Here is an 18654-nt window from a genome sequence, read left to right on the forward strand (position 1 = left end):
AGGTGGATGTGTTGTGCGTTGGCCTGTTCCCGCAGATGTTTTTCTTTTCTCTTCTTTTCTTTTCTTTTCTTTATCTTTTTTCAAATGGGGGCGGGGCTCTCAGGATGCTGCCGAGGATGTTTTAAGATCTCTCCAAACATCTGAGGGTACTGTAATAGACACACAATTAGAAAGACACTTACAGTAGATGCAGACTCACATATACCTATATACATAGCTTACGGACACGCATGCATATACACATGCATGCAGGCGCAAACACACAAACAAAGGCAAACACACACACACACACACACACACGGATGCTTTGACAAATCCAAACCAAAGCCTGGGAAATGTTCTCTCTGCCATGCAGGGTAATAATATGTCATTCACCACCATTCAGCCACAGCGGGAATATAAACAGACAGAAAACTCATAGACAATGAGGAAAACAAACCACTAGACCACAGCTATACTCTTCATTCCTTTACTATCCAAACCTGAAAGGACATTCTTCACGAATGCGAAAAGAAGCGAGCCAACTCAGGGCCCACGAGTGCAGACGCCGTTTGAACAGCGCTGGTCTCCGGTCAGATTATTGTAAAAAAGGAACACTCGGGACGCGGTGTCTCACCGGCTGGCCTGCCATCGCTGTTCCCAGAATGGTGCTTACACAGACTGCTTGCACTCTCCAGAGGTTATTTCTGGAAAAAGACAGAACTTCACTGCAGAACCTGGTGTGTACAGACACTAAAAAGGGGATACGGGACACTCAGGTTGACGCGTCGTCACTGGACACAGAAAACTGACTCTAGCAAAGAGAGATAAGAGGAGAAAGTCAAGATTTGGGCAGAAATTACACTCTTTTCAGCCCGGATCTCCACAGGAAAAAGCTACGGATCGTCAAACAGCTTCTTAATTTTTCTCAAAAACCAGCGGACTGTGTAAGAGCTTTACTCTCTGGTTTTACCTTTTGTCTCCTTTCTTTTTTACAGCTCACACCACTCAGATACTGTGTCCCAAGATTTCCACTGAGAAAACATCCCTATTCTGTACTGTAATATATATATATATATATATATACATTGTTGATATGTACATGTGACTGAATTATTTCCTGTAGTCTCCCCTTTTATTCTTTTGTGAATAGTGGCACTTTTATGTTGCTCTCTAAAGCAGCTTGAACGGTTGACATACTTGGCAGTTTATAAATGACTTAAAAAATGATAGAAATCGCTCTGTTTTATTGTGGTGATGGCTGCAAAGATGAAGGTTGCTACCTGGAAAATTATAACTGAAAAATCGTTGGAACATGAATGTGGAATAATGGAATATTTGCCTCCCCTGTCCTTTTTCCGCCCTCTACCACATACAGTATACTGGATTTATTATTCTCCTGTCTAAAATGTGTTGCTCTTGTTGACCAGCAGGGGGTGCTGGTTTCTCCTGAGCGACTTTCAATTTGCCCTTTAAAATGTCATGATCTTTAATCAAACTTGTAAATATTTTCAGACTCTAGTTCCAAATCAAATCTTAAAGTTATGCTGTTTGTACTTTCTTGCTGTAAAATTCATCAGTTGAATTTCACATGACTGAAAATACAGATAAAGAAACACTACAATATCACCCGTTCCCCTCTCCCAAGAATACTGCAGGTTCTCTATCTACCCTCCTTTTTTACTAACCAAAAGATGTTTGATACTAACAATCCTCTTTTATTAAACACCTACTGATTATTTAGGTGTTCACTTCCCAAAATGAAACGGGAGAAAGTGAATGCAACACTACACTTGTTCCACTTCTCTCCCTTGAAGCTGACTGCCCAGTCCCTGAAATATTTACTAGCCGACTGTGCTTGTTCCCCTTGTTTCCGAGCTTAGTGTATCTGCCATCAACCCGTGGCTCCATTCACCGACCAAGGGTAGCTTCACTATGGGATCCCATTACATAGCACACAGTATAACTACAGCCCACTTTATCTCACCAAGGGGAATAACTGAAACAATTTTTGTGCAAACTCAGCTAACAAGCAGTTGCCTTAAAAGCACTTTCCCCCTTTCTTTTCTGCCAATATGTTCCTTTTTAATAGTTATTTTTGCCAGTGGTTTATATGTTACAAATATGCATTACATGTAATGTAATGTATATATTTTTTTAAGTTTTTTTTATTTTTATTTTTATCTTTGTCCCGTCGGTCTTCCAACGAGAATACATTCCCTCCTAATTTAATTTTAGATTATTTAATGAACAGAAAAAAAAATGAGTAATGCTGTAAAAAATAAAAAAAAAATCATGGCCTTTGACCTTGTAGATTAGTTTGTCTTCTTTTTGCATCTAATAACAGGCAATGGTATGGGTTTTGTTAAAGAATAGCAAATTTTTAAAATTGCTTAATTGCTATTAATTTATTTCTTCCAAACTTTCAGCATCTCACTCATTTCTATATAATTCCACAACAAGTTTACACAGTTTTCAACATTCTTTTACACATTCAAAGAAATTATTGACATTTTGAGACGTATATTCACATATGCAATTTTATTTATTTTATTTTAAAATGCTCTGTGTATTTTGAGGAAAAAGTGATGAAAGTCTTTTAACACTATTTTAAAAAGTATTCATATTTTATTTTTATTTATTATAATAGTTTTCTATTAGTTATCTTAATATATTGCCCTAATTTCAATTAATTATTTTGCATTTAGTCCATATAGTAGCTGTTCAGATGATTTCGAATGATTTTAACTGCTTCAAAATGGATATTTTTTGCAAATGCTGTTTCCAACATCAACAATTGTCTTTCAACATCATGATTTTCTAAATCTTTTTTCACCTGTAGTGGTTTCTCCTTCAACCAGATTTAATTTGACATGATGCACCATTTTATTGCATGGCATCATTCAACCTGGGCGAGCTTCAGGTCAGGAAGAGGAAAGTAGGCTTTGAGCTGCAGTCAGTATTGTTAATTCTTTCAGTAGATATGCTCTGGTCTACACTGGGCTACAAACTTTTTATTTATTTTGTCCGAAAAACTTAAATAGGTACACTCAATATACATTTTTACGCTGAATTTAAATCTGTTATTCAATTTTTTTTTTTAGATTTTTTTTCTTTGTGGGAAAGTATATGATTCATAAAAAAGGCTTTGTTAGTCTTAAAGTATTTACAAACGTATTCTAAAATGTAAAAGTATATGCTTTTCACCTGTATTTGGCCTCTGGAACTTCCCATTTTTTTAGTTTACAGCATTAGTCTGCCAGCATAAAGGGGCTCCTCTTTTCTTTGTACAGCTTTTCATGTCAATGTGACTGGAACGATTGTGCGTGGTAGAGAAATTCAGAAAACATATTCAGCTCAAGAAACATATTTTTGCATGTGACAAAGCCTTTGTTAAGCAATGTAATCAATAAACCGAAATATGAGGGGCAATGTGGCCTCTGTATATGTACATATGTATTGTTCGACTCAAATTAGATTTTCTGTGATAGTTTAAAGTTTTTCACAAACTGACAGCTCACTCATAAAAGAGGTCTGTGTTAAGAAACAGTTTTAAGGCTTGTGGTATATTATGAGAATCCAAAAATCTTACACTGAAGACCTCGGTTGTCTGACAAGATTGTTAAACAGTGGAGGTTTCCACATTATGGGCTTTTTTTTTTTTCTAAGCTCCATGGGACACAGAGAAGATTCAGTCCAGGATAACAGTCTGTCTTTTCACTTCAGTCGCGACTGTCCTTGCCAAGCTAGACGAGAACAGAGGTCGAGCCAGATTTTGTGCTGTAGACCAGCTCTGCCAAAGGATGTCTGTCATAAAAGCACCTCTATCTGTCCTCCTTTCACCACTCGTACAGAGGTCACCCTCAGAGGTTAGTTTGTGTACTGACTGAATAACTGCCTTCTCCAACTGATTTAAAAGGGGAAATAAAGTCTGAAATTAAAAATCACATCCATGAATTGAGTTAGTATGTCATATTTTCTGCAACCTACACTGATTTCTACACTACACTGAAGTTTCTAGTTTTCTGAACACGTAAGCCTTGTTGACATATTTGTTGTGCGCAAATGGAAACCGCTTCTTTTTTTGCAGAAAAGAGGCCTTTCCAGCACAAACCTCTCAGAAAAAAACCACCACATCTGACACAACTCGGAGGAGAGTGGATAGTTTAAAAGTCCTACTCAAATCAGGATAACATGAAAACTGCTCTACTGCTGTGTGTTCGCAAGACCAGCAAGACACCATAAAGGATACGAGACTGAAATGTCTGACAGCACATCCATCCTTGGAGGCTCTTTAACCTTATTTCAGCAGCAGCTGGTCCGGAGCCAAACCATCCCAGGCGGATGCAGCTGCCCAATCTGCTGCTTAGCAACGCTGACTTCATTGCTCATACATACACAAAGTGAGACTGGAAATTCACTTGTTTGCTTTCATCCCTTTACTTGAGTGCAAGAGTGAAGATTCAGTTCTACAAACGGTCAACAAACAAATCAAGGAATTTAAAAAAAATTCCAATGCATAGTGCGACTTTAAAGGGGCAGAAGCGAAATGTTCCAGTGACTTATTACACGTATTATATGCACAGAGGAATGCATCAGCATCTTGATGTACAGTACAGAAAATAGCTGTTTTCTCCTGCAGCTATGACCTCACTTTGCTTTTCCTTTTAGTGTGGCTACATCAGGTATTCCTTTAGGCTGCTTAAAGCTGCTGCATGTTCCCAAAGGTTTACTGTTGCCTGTGACTGTGAAGTGCTGTGCTACTGCCACTGCTGTGAAGAATGAAAGTACTAGCTTTACCTTTTACCAGGTAAAGTCAGTGTGTTTCCTATAATTTCAACAAAAAAAATTAAAAAAAAAAACGTAAGTTATACGACATAAATCATGGCAGAGTAAAATAATAAAACGAAGACGAGTCAACTGCAACCAAAATCAAAGGTGAGAGGACATGCTGAGTTGATACATACAGCCTCAACTTCAGGGGTAGCATGATACTAAAAGTAAGCTTAGATGTCTCTGGAATTGTATTTTGTGTGCCAGAAAAACAAAAAGCATGTAGTACTCACCGCATAACATAGAAAGTAACAGGTAGGGAAGCAGGGTTGTCGTGTACTAAAGACTAGTTTTATCTTTAATTTGGTGAAACAAACCTGAAACCTACGTGAGGCTTGTCAGCCTAAATGCGTTATTGTGTACCATTTGAGTCAAGTCCTATCGACTTGTCTGTGCAACACTGGCCCACTTACCTACTTCTCCAAAGGTCTCAGTTGCCGTAAGGCCTATTATGCCAAACCTCATGAAGACCACTGCGCGTGAATTTGCCAAACTCTGTCCTATCTGCCATCACTCCATCATGCCCGAATGAACATGCACTTGAGCCAGTTGCACCGTGAGCGCTTTTGTCTTATGGGGCATCCGTTTTACTCGCTGCCCTACCTTACATCCATTTTTAATACGAAGATGGGGCGAGTCTCCTGCTTTGTTCCAGCGTTGCTGTCATTGCTTTAAAAGCCTCATTAAGTCCGAGCAATATCCTGTTAGTGAGCTTCTTGAGCAAGTGCCAAGCACAACTTCACGTGACAGGGTCTTAACATGTCATTGAAGAAGGTACAGCCAGTTCATTTTCTTTTTGTATGACCACAGGGATTTATTTTGACAGTGAACTGCTGAATATCCTGCCACACCCAAAAGAAAAATATACAACGGACTGACTTTTGTTTTTATGGTCCGGGGCATCTCTGACACTGAAAACCAGACAGTGCGAGCTGATGGCTGCTCTGCCTCCCAGTCAGTCTGCTCTGTCCCGACCACACTAAAACAGGGTACACTTTTAAGACAAACATACTCTGCACAAGCCTTTGAGCTCTGTCCTTGTTCTCTCACATAACATTTAATTCTTTTCAAGGCGGCTGAGCTGGTTGGTGTCAGCGTGGAAATGTTTGGCCAGCCAAAACATGGAGCTCTTTGATGGATGAAAATCTAAACGATGCTGTCAGTTAGTTGTTCCCCTTAACTCAGCATTATTTACTGTCTAAAAACAACTAACACACTGGAAGACAGGAGAGACAGTCCTAAAACGCAAAGTTAGAGTCCACCACCATAGAATTACAGAAGCAGGGGGTTTTACTTGGCATCTCCACAAACCTTGATGCTTTGATCACATTCATGAGGGGAAATTTCTGCTGGTCTGACAAGTTACTGCATTCGATGCCAACAGAGCCAAAGGAACTGTGACAGCTGGATTCGGTAAGGAATGTGTGGAAAAGGAGCTATTTATCATATTTTACTTAGCTCAAGTCCCCTGGAAAAAATCTCCACTAAGCTATTTTATAGTGTAGCGCTTTGATCATTCCTTCTTCTTTTTTTCCTCACATGCATTTTAACTTTCTCTGAGTGGCAGAGACATCTGGAAATATTACGTAAACAAGATAAGAACAAACTCGCATCTAATACAATGTATCAGAAAAATAATGGTTATCTTCAGATAAACTAAAGCAAAAATGGTGGTATTTCTGACACTTGTCATTTTCTAACATGAATTTCCTTGATTTAAGCATATTACACCCACATCAGGGTAAAGTGGTTGTTCAAATGATTGCCTGTTAGATCTCCTTTTCTGGCTAACAAACTTACAAATGTAATTATTTATTTCATCATCAGGCTCGATATTCATTGAAAAGTTTGATTCTGGCTACCATACACGAGTTGGCTTCTTTTCCCAAAGTTTTGGGAACACTGGACACTGATGTGATTGCCCTGCCCTGTGAAGTGGCCCACTGCCTGACACACAGTTACGGACGGCTTGACAACCTGTTAGATGAGACCTGAGAATATGGCCCGTCTGCACTTCACTGTGTGTGACTGACCTTGAGAGTCTTTCTCATCCCACTGGAGTCTTTGTGTTCTCTTGCTTTCCTGCTATCACACACACAAACACGCAGATACACTGGCAGCTCGGTTTTCTTTCGAATCCACCTGATAAAAGTTTTCACCAATCCTTTCACCGCTGAGTGAAACCAAAACCACCCTCGTACTGTGCCGGACAAATTGTTAAAGGACTGAACTGCCAATATTCTTTCAATTTAAAAAAAATATATATATTTCATACTCCTAAACTCAAAAATATTTAGTTCAGCACAGACTGAGGCCTTCCGTGAGGTACGTGGCTATAATGTATACTGTAACGTCCTAATTCTCCTAATTTTAAATACTTTAAAAAAAAAAATCCAAGCAATATTTCTCCTTTCGTTCACTTTATTTGGAAAAAGGTAGCATAGTTTCTGAGGGGGGGGAAAAAAAGAAGATGAAGCATAATGTGAACTTACTTTGACCCCACTCAAACTTATAAAACATGCTGATATTTGTCAGTTACATAACTGCATTGCTGTTTACTGAGTGAAGCGCGGACTCCTGTTTTCCCCTTTTTTGCCCTCTCAGACTCGGAAGTCTCTCAGCTTGAGACCTGCTGCCTGAAAGCTGCTTGTCTCGCGCGCTGCTGACACTGCCGTGTCTCATTTGTGCTGGCGTTAGGGAAATCAACTCCGGGGGTGTCGTTGCTGATGGGACAGACAAGCGCTTGAATAAACATCAGCTTTACCCCTACAAAAGACTTGTGGTTTATGCACAGGTACACAGAACCTGTCAAATGTCTTGACTGGTGCTGAAAGGACAGCGACAAAGTGGCAACTCGTGGACACCTGTTTACCTGCTGAGCGCACACCTGTGTCCACTTAAGTTAACGTCAATAGCACTTTTGAAACTGAGGGAATACGGCCACTATGTAGAGTTTTAAAAGCACGATTTGTTTACAGTATTTACATAAGGAAGGACGGTTTCTCTGCTCTTTGTTTTTTTTCAGTAGCTAATGCAAACTACAAACCCCATAAAAAAAAGGCCATTTCCATGCGTATTTAAACTCTTTAAAAAAAAAAAAAAAAGTATTCTGAGAGAAACCATACACTTCTTATGCGTCAGGCACCACCACAGTGCCACCTCTGGCTTTAATTCAAGTCCTGCCTGCCTGTCTATTGTGACTTCCTCACTTTAAGGCGCGCACGCACACACACACACACACACCACTTCAGCACTAGTTTCGCCGTGTTTCTCGGTCACTTGTGCAGGGCTCCACCATGGCAGAGCGCAGGGGAAATTGGGAAAAAGCAGAGAACGACCTGCCCGTTTATCTCGCCCGACCCGGCACGGCCGACCAGGTGCCCCGGCAGAAATACGGCGGCTTGTTTTGCAACGTCGAGGGCGCATTTGAGAGTAAAACCATAGACTTTGATGCCCTTAGCGTTGGGCAGAAGGGCTCCCGCACCCCGAGGACAGCCAAACGAGAGACCGGTGAGGAAGCGAGGAGCCCGGCGACTGACATCAGGAGCGTCCCTGGATTAGAAAGTCCCGCAGCAAGCAGGCAAAGAGGAAACGACTCACCCAATGTGGTGATCAGAAGCGGCGGTGGTAAAGAAGTGCTGCAGAACCTGGAACTTGACAAGGTAAAGTAGACTTAACTTTTGCGTGATTGGCAGCAGATTATGCAGCGTGTGTACATGGCAGGAGTGTGTCACTGTTTTGCCGTAAAATGGAAAGGTATAAAGTGCTCATTGACACTCGTATCTTAAGCAGATGCAAACCTTGAAAAGCCAATTATTCAAACTCTGTCTTTCAAAGTCTACAATGGATTTATTCATCTAAGAGAGGCTGGGTTTGGGCATTAAGGAGGTCAGTTATACGCGAGACTCCTAATTGTTGATTTGATGTGTCATTCTACATCACTATATGATATAAAAGGACACAATAATGCATGTGCAAAGTGCATAATGCATTATGAAACAAATTAAGTTAGGATTTCATTAACAAACCTAATTTCTCAGCAAACAAAATTAAGACATGAGAGAGAAACTACACTCTGCCTGTCTAAATGACTGGGGAATTAGACAGGCTTACCCTCTGCAGTCAAATTGCATCAACTTTTCTGAGGCTATTCTTAAATTCTGGAAGATACTGCAGCAAAATCCAGCCAATCAACAAAGTATAGTGGATTAAAAAAAAAAAAAAGAAGAAAACTCATGTCACCAAGGCCACAGAGCATCACTGGAAAGCCTCAAAGGCTAGACAAAAGAAAATGTCTGTCATCACAACAGGCCTGGGCCACTGCAGACATTTACTTCTGTTCAAGTGAAACCACAGAGCTGGTGACCGTGATACTGAATATTCTAGCAGCAACAAAAACGAGAGCAACAGGTGTTGCTGGCATATTTACATCGACGTGCTAATTTTGCGTGACAACTGCATCACCGAACGAAGAAGCTGAAGTGCAAGCCAGCAACATACTGCAGACTTAGTGGACGTAAGCTCATATCACAAATGTTTGAAATGTAATACGCACCAAATATAAATCTTAGTGGCATATTTTTGTAATTGAAGAAGAGCTAGAATCACCTGTAGCATCTGATTGCTGCGGAAATTTAAAACACGATAGCTCAAATAGTGGATTGGCACCATAGATGCAGGTTAAAGCGGTCGGGCTTTACGCTAGGTTTTACTTCAGCTGAAAAGAAAATACATCCAACCTCAATACAAAATCCAGCCATTTGAATCTTCCACTTTATTAAATAGACATTATTATATTCAGCACAATCTAATAGTGCACACTGTATACATTACAACTACTTGTAGGTTTCCATGTAATTCCATTTTTTGTTGTTGAAACTGACAGAGTTTAAGACATCAGACTCAGAGAGACAACTCTGTTGAGATCTTGATGGCTGTAAAGTCTTTGTGTCTAATATTGCATTTGTGGCGAATTATGAGGTTATCATGTTCGGAGTTGTTGCGATTGTTGTATTTTTTAGGTATTTGTTGCGGTGCTCTGTGTGGTTGACAGTGTTCTGGGTGGGTCTCTGGAAGAATATGGATTTTGTGTGGTTACTTTATAGTATCTCAATAAATTATTATTGTGGTGGTCATGGCTTTAGAGAGAGAACCGCATGGTTTCTAGGGTGTGCACACAGAGAGTATAATAGTGCAAATAGTGTAAGCTAGTAGTAAGAGGCAGAAGTCAGTAGTTTTATGAGTCATAAGTACAGTGGCCCAATATCTAAACAAATTATGCTCATTGTGACATGGTGCAGTTTAGTTACTCCTTTAATACATGCAACTATGACAAAGTTGAAATATGTCATAAAGGGAGTTAGCTTTTTTATTCCCATACAGTTACCATGATACTTTAAGCCCATTGGAAATTTCTGGAAACCTGTACCGCATGCCTTTTTACAGAAGATGTTTGAACTTGACATAACAGAGATGTTACGGAGAGAGATTAAATGAGAGGCACTTAAATGTTTCAGCACCATGGAGAGAGAGACCAATACAAAGACAGGGTTTGAAGCTTATAGCACCATGAAGAGACCAGTCCAAACTGAAGGTAATTATTTGTATACTGTACCCTCCAAAAACTAAATTCAGTAAGCGAGAACATTAGACATGCAAAGAAACACAAAACGTATCCGAAAGCCTGCATTATTCCTTTTAGAAATCGTATTTAAGGAAATAAAGTTTCAAATCTAGTACCACTTCTCATTGTGCCATCTGATAAACTGTATCTGACTTTTGGTCCAGTTTTTCTTGGCAAAAAAAAAAAAAAGTATGCATGAAGAAAAAAGAATATGCTGATAATATTTGTATGTATGACCAAGCAGGCGCATTAATTATTTACTTCCTCCACCGGTAAATGGCCGATATTGTAAGCAAGACATTTAATTCATCCATTTTCAGAGTGAGATCACCACGGGCCCCAAAAGTGATGATTCATCTCTGTCTCTCTGGCACAAACACCCACACACACATTTTTTTTGGCTGAGAGACAAAAGACAGCCATTAGACAAAGTGAAGATGATTGCTAGTTAGTAATTTAGTCAGTGCAGTGCTGGCCAAAGTTTGGCATACACACAAACATCCAGTTAAAGCATGAATGGGGCATGCTAGATTTTTGGAAGGAGCAGGAAAGAGTTAAACGGAGATAAAAGTGGTTGAAGGAAGCCCAAAGGAGGTCTGGTTGACCCGGGGGTCCTCTGAAGCAGCTGAGGCACCGGCAGGCCAGAAGGGCTTGCAGCTTCGGCAGTCAAGGATTCAAAAACTTTGTGTATGGGATAAGTTTGGAAGGCCATGGAGAGGGGCCTTAGGCTGACCTCAAAGAAGTTCTGGTAAACCATCCAAAGATTCAGGATGGAAAATCATGGCTTACCATGTCAGCGGGGAAGAAGAACTGTTGACTTGGACTAGGGATATAGTCAGTCAATGGAAATAGCACTTTGAGGAACTCCTGAACCCTTTTTACCCTTGCAAGGTTCCTTGAGGGGTCTTGGGAGTTTCAATGCAGTCTACATGGGCTTTGTTGACTTGGACAACGCCTACAACTGGGTCCCTCCAGGGATCTTGTGGGGGGGCACTGCACAAATATGGGGTTCCTGGGTCATAGCCATGAGTCATTCAGTCCCCGTACAATCAGAGTGAGAGTTGTGCCTGTATTTTTGGCACAAAGTCAGCTGTGTTTCCATTGTGTGTTGGCTTCCGCCAGGGGTCTGCCTTATCACAAATCTTGTTTGTGATTCACATGGACAGGGTTTCAAGAGGCAGGCCGGGGGAGGAGAATGTCTGGTTTGGGGGTGTCATGATTGCTTCTCTGCTATTTGCAGATGATGTGGTTTTGTTGGTTTCACCAGACTCTAAACTTCAGCATTCACTGGGGCAGTTCACAGGAGAGTTTAAAGTGACCTGGATTAAGGTCAGTACCTCCAAGTCTGAGGCTAATAAGCTTTGTCATTATGTGGTTGAAGTCTCTTTATGTCCTACATTGTCTCTTTAAGTTTACAATTTGTAAACTTGTGAACGTCGAAACTCTGACACAAACTGTGTGGCCTGATAATGCAAATCCCCCTTTTGTTTCTTAAATTCAGCTTAATCCAAGTCTCATCGCACCATGACTATCTGCTGTCGTTTCTGCTGCGGCAGCACATCTCTTAACTCCCTCTGTCGTCTTACAATTTTGATTCATCAGAGACTCGGCAGCAAGGCAGAGGACTGACAGACCTGTTGTGAGACTAATTCCAGGAGACTGATTGAAGCTGCAAAGCACTGTCTATCTGAGAACAGAAGTTCTCTTGTACATACTTTTTCCTTCATGGTTTGGGTTGAACGGTTTGTCCTTCTTCTTTACGCCTCTATGATTCCTGTGCTGTTATTGATTCTCTCTCACAGCGGACGGTTTGGGACTGGGTTGCTGCACACATCCAAACTAACTAATCCATTTGCATTTAAGTCCACATATTATCCCTGTAATAGATTTAATTTCTCTCCTAAATCCTAAATGTATCCTGCCTTTAATAGCCAGTCTGACACTGTCCATTATGGTGTAAAATTAAGTTTTTTTTCTTTAAGCATAAATGAAGACATCTTCAGTATGGCAAAGAGCCAGTTCCCTACCCCCCGCACCCCCCCATGTGGCCTCATACTGAACTGCAATATTGCACCTCCTGGGGGACCAGATGATTCAGCAGAAATCCACAAATTGTGTGTGTGTGTGTGTGTGTGTGTGTGTGTGTGTGTGTGTGTGTGTGTGTGTGTGTGTGTGTGTGTGTGTGTCTGTCTGTCTGTCTGTCTGTCTCTGTGTTTGTGTGTGTCTGTCTATGTCCTTGTCTGTGTTTGGGTGTGTGTCTGTGTCTGTCTCTTTTGCTTTGTTTGGAAACTGTTTGAGGACATCAGACTCACAAAGACAACAGAGACAGGAGGGGGTTTCTCTTCTGACAGTACATTCTAGGTGCCAGTTTAGATTTAACATTTGTTTCTTTTGCTGCAAACCGATGACAAGTGGAAAAGATGCTTGATTTTGAAAGGCTGCCTCTTTTCCCACATGATTCTAAAGCACAAGAGCTTCACCTTGATTTCACTGAATTCAGAATGTAAATGACATTATAATGCTGTTATAGTCTGCTATTTATTTCATAGCTATGGTACAATAATTTAGATATAAAAAAAAAAAAGAGATTGTTGAAATGCCCCTCAAACATTCAGCTCATGTTGCTGTTATGCTGCTTGCATGTTGTAGTAGCAGTTAACAATAATTATCATAATTATTGATTTTTATGGTTTTCTTCCTGTCTGGTGAGCTAATTAGTGCAATGAGCTGCTGCATTGGAGTGAATAATGGGGAGTGGTTAGCCAGATGTCCAGGGTAGCTGGTGTAGGGAGGAGTCCCCCCCCCTTTTTTTTTTTTTTTTTTTCCTGCAGGGTAGAAGTCAGATTGGGAGGCGCATTTTACAATCACACTGACACATGTACAGTAAATATACATGCCCCACGTAGCACTGCCACATTTCAGCTTGTCTAAATTAACACATTTACCTCCGTGCTTGCAAGTGAGTGGCAAGAACATGTGAAATGGGTTCACCACTAACTCACTGATTCGGAAATCAGCCCATAAAAACAGGTGCACAATGTATTCTGTTGCTCTGAAGGTGTTTTATCAACTCAAGTATGAAAAAAAAAATATATATATATATATTGCATCATGGTGTTGTCATCAGGGAGGTCCCAGCTTAGGCGTGACTTCAAATTTACAACAGCAAGACTGTGTTACATACAAGGGAGAGGAAGTTGGTGCAATGGGCCAATGAAAAGATGCCATTGCATTATGGGAGATGTGTTTTTGGAGCTTGACTCATAAGTGACTGGGTATATTTCAGTTTTTGCTTTTTAGATGTCTCTTGCTAGTTTTCAAATTTTATGGAAAATTGTTGAGGGTTTACTTCTCTGAAATTCATAAAGTGGTTTGTCACATTACCAAAACGAAATACTTGTGCAGCCGTAAGATGCTCTCTGACTAGTATCAAAGTAGATCACTTACGTGGCTAAATTCTCTGATATTTTTCAAAAGGCAAAGATAACACATTATCGGGGTGGTAAACACGGTCCTGCTAACGCATACAACTTTGGTAAAGTAATTTAATACGCTTGCTGGGTGATGTAATGGATGTCTCTTGCACCATTTAGTGCCACTAAGGTGGAAAACGTGCTGGTGCAGCCATGATGACGTGACGTTTTTTTTTTTTTTCTGCATCCTTGATCTGTCTGAGCCTCCTCTGTCTGTCGGTGTCAGCTGGTTAATGTGGTCTGCAGAGGTAGCAGGCCTGCACACTTAAGAGTAAGTTGTTGATGCGCTCTCCGTGGCCTGGGAATGCTGAGGTACTGCCTTTCTGCTCCACTGCCATGAAATGACATGTCAGCATGGAGCTGTTGTCTTCTTGTAGCCAAGACAGGAGGAAAATGACTATTCATTTATATTCAAGAATTTATATTCTTAAAGCGGATCTTGTTCCAATATGTCAAATTTGTGTTTTCAGTAGTTTGCAAAAATATTTATTGCTAACTCTTATGACTAAAACTAGATTAATAAGACATTCCAACATTACATTGTGAAGCTGCTTTTCCTCCACACAAAAAAAAAACCATGAAAACATTCTGATGTTAGTAGTGCACTCACGAACACGCAGAAATACACACCCTTCTTCACGTGCCTGCTCTCATCATTCATGTAAGTCTCAGAATCTCATTATGGGCTGCATTAGTGCTGAGGAGGGGAAGGTGGGGGAGGAAACTGACTGGTGGAGGCGGGGGGCAGGGAGGGGGAATCCACTTTAGGTTCAAACAATAGAGACACATGGCTGGGTGGGGACATGCAGAGAGAAAGGTAGAGCCTGTGTGTGTGTGTGTGTGTGTGTGTGGGTGTGTGTGTGTGTGGGTGGGTGGGTGGGGGGGTCGTGGTCGGTGGACATGTGGGGTGTGTAATGTGGTGGACAGGCTCTGTGACAGCTGCTCCACCATTTTGTTCCTCTGTATTCACAAAAACAAAACACCAAAATGTGTTGTCAATATTTAGTAAAGCTTCATGTACATAAATAGGCTATGAAACTAGAACGAACACGTCATCTCATTTGTGTGCATTTTATCTAACTACATCATCTTATTTTGGATAGATTAAGACTCCTGTTTAAACTTCAAATTATACGATATTTTCTTTGATTGTGACTTTTTAATTTAGCAGGTTTTATAAGTCGGTATATCTAGTATGTGCCTGTTTGGTGAACAGTAATGCAAAAAGGTAAATCATTTACGTAATGTTAATTATGAGGATTCATTGATGACCACCGATATAGTCATAGTGATTTCTACCCTGCGTTGTTTTGTTTCAAGCACATAGTGCTGCCAATTCTCTTCTAATCAATCAGTCATTTCCAGCCTTCTATTCTCTGATCAATTGACCTCCCCGGTGACTCCAGCAATCAATGCACTTGGCTTTTAAACCAACCGCTTCAGATCCGCTTGCAGTTGTTTGGTAAAGCAATAAAAAAAAAAAAAAAAAAACGTGGACACATCAGATATGGTTAAATAGTGGAGATAGAGTGTATGCAAGTGTACGTTATATGCAAGAAATGTGTGACAGCTCTGTAATTCCGACAACTGGATGCTAAATGGAGGCTTCATGCTTGTTCACCAGCTGCTCCGCTGCGCCCTCTAGGGGAAAGATTGTTACACCGCGTCTCTCCAATTGAGCCTGTTAAGGGAGGGGCCGGGTGACTGGACCATAGACGCTCCTACAGCACTCTGCGAGGCACTGCACATCGCGCTGACAGAGGGGCGACCATTACTTGAAAGCTCCCATCCAGGCTAGGGCCGCTGCAGCATCCGTAAAGAGGGAATATCGTTTTTGAAAGCTTGGTTTGAAAGGTGGAACCGGACAAAAAAAAAAAAAATGTCTTATCAAGGAAAAAAGAACATCCCAAAGATCACGGTGAGTAAATATAGTTATTTATGCTTCACTGGCTGCAAGAACTTTGATGCGTGCTGTTGTAAATCACAGCATAAGGTTTTAATGTTTTGCGCTGCCGTTTCTCAGAGCCTCGGCGATTTAACATAAAATACACATCCACCGTCAGCTCCGCTTGGAAATGCTCTTCTTTTTTTTTTTTTTATTGTCAGACTTGACTGCGGGAAGCCGCTGGAAAAAATGCGCACAATGAAATGGCATGACTGGCTGCCATAGTGACAGCCAGGCAGCGAGATAAGGCGTTTTCTTAAAGGTGTCCTGCATCTCCTTTGTTGAGGGGATCCATGCCGTGTGGCGAGCCGGCTCGCCCATAAAAAAAAAAAAAAAAAAAAAAAAAGGGGGAAAAAAAAGAAAAGACAAGAATTTTTTTTTTCAGAAGGCTAATGTTTCTGCAGGGACTTCTGCTGTTGTGCTAGTGTATAACTGTGACTTTATGGTGACCCTATAATGCCGAAGGATCATTTTGAAATGTACTTTATCAGCAAATTCTAATAATATTGCATGAAGGTAGTTTTAAATTTTTAGTTTTCTCAAAATTTCCCTTAAATTTGGCACAAAAAAAAACAAAAAACCGGATGAGTCAGTTGTTTTAAAAAGGAATAAAAAAAATGTGCATGAAGCAATTCAAGTCATGTTTTATCCATTTTGATGAGAATATGTTCAACCCTTGTGGAGATGATTGCGGCCTACCTGGTCCCTCACATGGAAGGATGATGAGCAGGGATGTTGGTTACATTTTCAATTCTCAACTCTTTTCTTTCCATTTTGATGCATCTTTTAAGTGGCATATATTAAAAGTATCCTTTAAAAAAATTTTTTTTAAAAACCAAACATTTTATTGTCCTGTGTCTATTGGTAAATGAGTGTACAAAAGTGATTAGCGTAAAATCATTTTGCATTTGTTGTACATCAGTTGATAGTTAATTAAATAAGAACCCTATTTATTCGGATGTTAAGGATGAAATGGTCCCCCCCCCCCCTGCAGACTACAGTGATGGCTTGTGTTGCATGCTGGTGCAGCTCAGAGTAGAGAGGGAGAAGGGGGAAAGAGAGGAGGAGGGGGGGGGGATACACGCCCATTTGTGATGAGCTGTGATAAGCCTGCCGGCCTTGAAACGGTATTCCTGCATCATGAGAAGGAGAAAGAGAAAGATTCAGTCTCCTGTCACAGAGCACTGAGGGTGGGGGTTGAATTCGGGGCAGGCTGGTGTTCCACTGCGAGCCAGCTGGGTGCTAGTGTGTGTTACAACTGCAGAGAAACCTCTCCCACTCCCTCTCCTTCTGTCTGTGTGTGTGTGTGTGTGTGTGTGTGTGTGTGTGTGTGTGTGTGTGTGTGTGTGTGTGTGTGTGTGTGTGTGTGTGTGTGTGTGTGTGTGTGAGAGAGAGAGAGAGAGAGTCTGACATGCCTGCCTTCCTGTTCTCATTGTTGCAGCTCGGGCTGCAGTCAGGGGGTGTGTTGCTCGGCTGTGGGAGACACAGCCTTTGTCTCATCTCCTCAGCTGATTTGACACTACTACGGGGGTGATTTGGGGAAGATGGGTACTCTGGCTTGTGTAGGTCTTGTATTCTGCATCCGTGTTCTGAGCACAGGCTATCAGCCTCTATATTACAGTATAGAGATACTGTAATGTGCTAAAATGGGCGAGTATGAGAACCCCTCCTAAAAAGGATAGGTGTGTGTTTTTTATTTAACCTTCTTTTACAATTTTGGGATGTAAAAACCAGCAGAGGTTTTTGCGTCAAAATACACATTTTCACAGACATAATCATCAGGTGATGCTACAGCAGAGATCACCAAACAGAGCATTACACCTGCTAAGATAAGATGAGATCTGTTTCCTCTCTAAACTTAAATCTTTCAATTGGAAGTTGAGACGAGCTGTGTCTGGTTGTAACCAGCGTGTTAACACAGACTGATAGCTGCTACCACAGTACAAAGAATCGCATTGATGTCGCAGACCGAGAGCAGATATAGGGTGGCTTCATTCAGTTAACATGGGACTTATTTTACTTCACAAGTTTAATAAGTGTTTGGTCTCAACAGACTGAAGTTGTCATCTGTAAGGTTCAGTTCCTTGGTGATTTGGCGACACCTGTGTTTACTGACGGTATTGGCAAATGCTCTTATATGTTAAAGGTTACATATGGAAAAAACAAAACATCTATTTGTCTACACTGTCTTCCCAGAAAGACTTGCAGTATACATTTTTTCTGCAAGTGTCCCAAAATCTATTTGTGTCAAAAGTCAGTCAAGGAAGGAGGTCTTGGGTGGATGGATGGGTCAACAAAAAATTGGACTAATCATAGGAGATCGCTGTTTGTTTCCAGATTACTTTTTTTTTTGTTGTTAAAAACATGACGACAATTGTTCCCAAACCTTACTTACTCACACTGATATTGCAGTGACGAAGACCCCCTAACATGAGCAAAGCAGTGACCAAAAATCATGCTCTCCCTCTTAACCAAGTTGTTTTTGTGCCTATGCCCATAACCAAACCTTACCCTTAGTGTCATAAAATGGACTTTATTTCTAAGCAGTATTTAGTTTCGGTGGTTGCACACAAATTGTCACCCTGTCGAAAGGAGCGTTAAATGCTTCGGTTTGTTTTTCTATTGGCCATGGATGAATGAGGTATTTTGTCCTTGTTTTGTAATGAAGTTAAAGTAAAGCTTTTTTGTTCAAAATTTTGTTGCAGTGGTGATAGTTTCGGCGCATGGTGTGGCCAATGCCAATTAGTTAAAGGCTGCTCCAGTAGTTTCAAAATTAACTTGAGGTCTACGCCCATTAGGAT

The 18654-nt window shown here is 40.8% G+C and overlaps 1 protein-coding gene across 3 annotated transcripts in view; it reads left to right on the top strand.

The window, feature by feature from the left end:
• Positions 1 to 8093: 8093 nt before the first annotated feature.
• The window catches only part of dpysl3 (dihydropyrimidinase like 3), a 40685-nt gene continuing 30124 nt past the window's right edge, over positions 8094 to 18654 (top strand). For 2 of the 3 annotated variants that reach the window (XM_069717903.1, XM_069717912.1), the window contains exon 1: positions 8094 to 8474. In XM_069717903.1, coding sequence (XP_069574004.1) covers positions 8109 to 8474 — 366 coding nt within the window. In that variant the 5' untranslated portion in view covers positions 8094 to 8108. Of the gene's footprint in view, positions 8475 to 15639; positions 15827 to 18654 lie in introns of those variants that run through there. The other variant, XM_069717920.1, reaches the window with a different exon arrangement.

Source organism: Brachyistius frenatus, unplaced genomic scaffold (assembly GCF_029030835.1).
Source record: "Brachyistius frenatus isolate BFR_SWC_R1_liver_20210118 unplaced genomic scaffold, ASM2903083v1 Contig_5, whole genome shotgun sequence".
In the NCBI taxonomy this organism is placed as follows: Eukaryota; Metazoa; Chordata; class Actinopteri; family Embiotocidae; genus Brachyistius; species Brachyistius frenatus.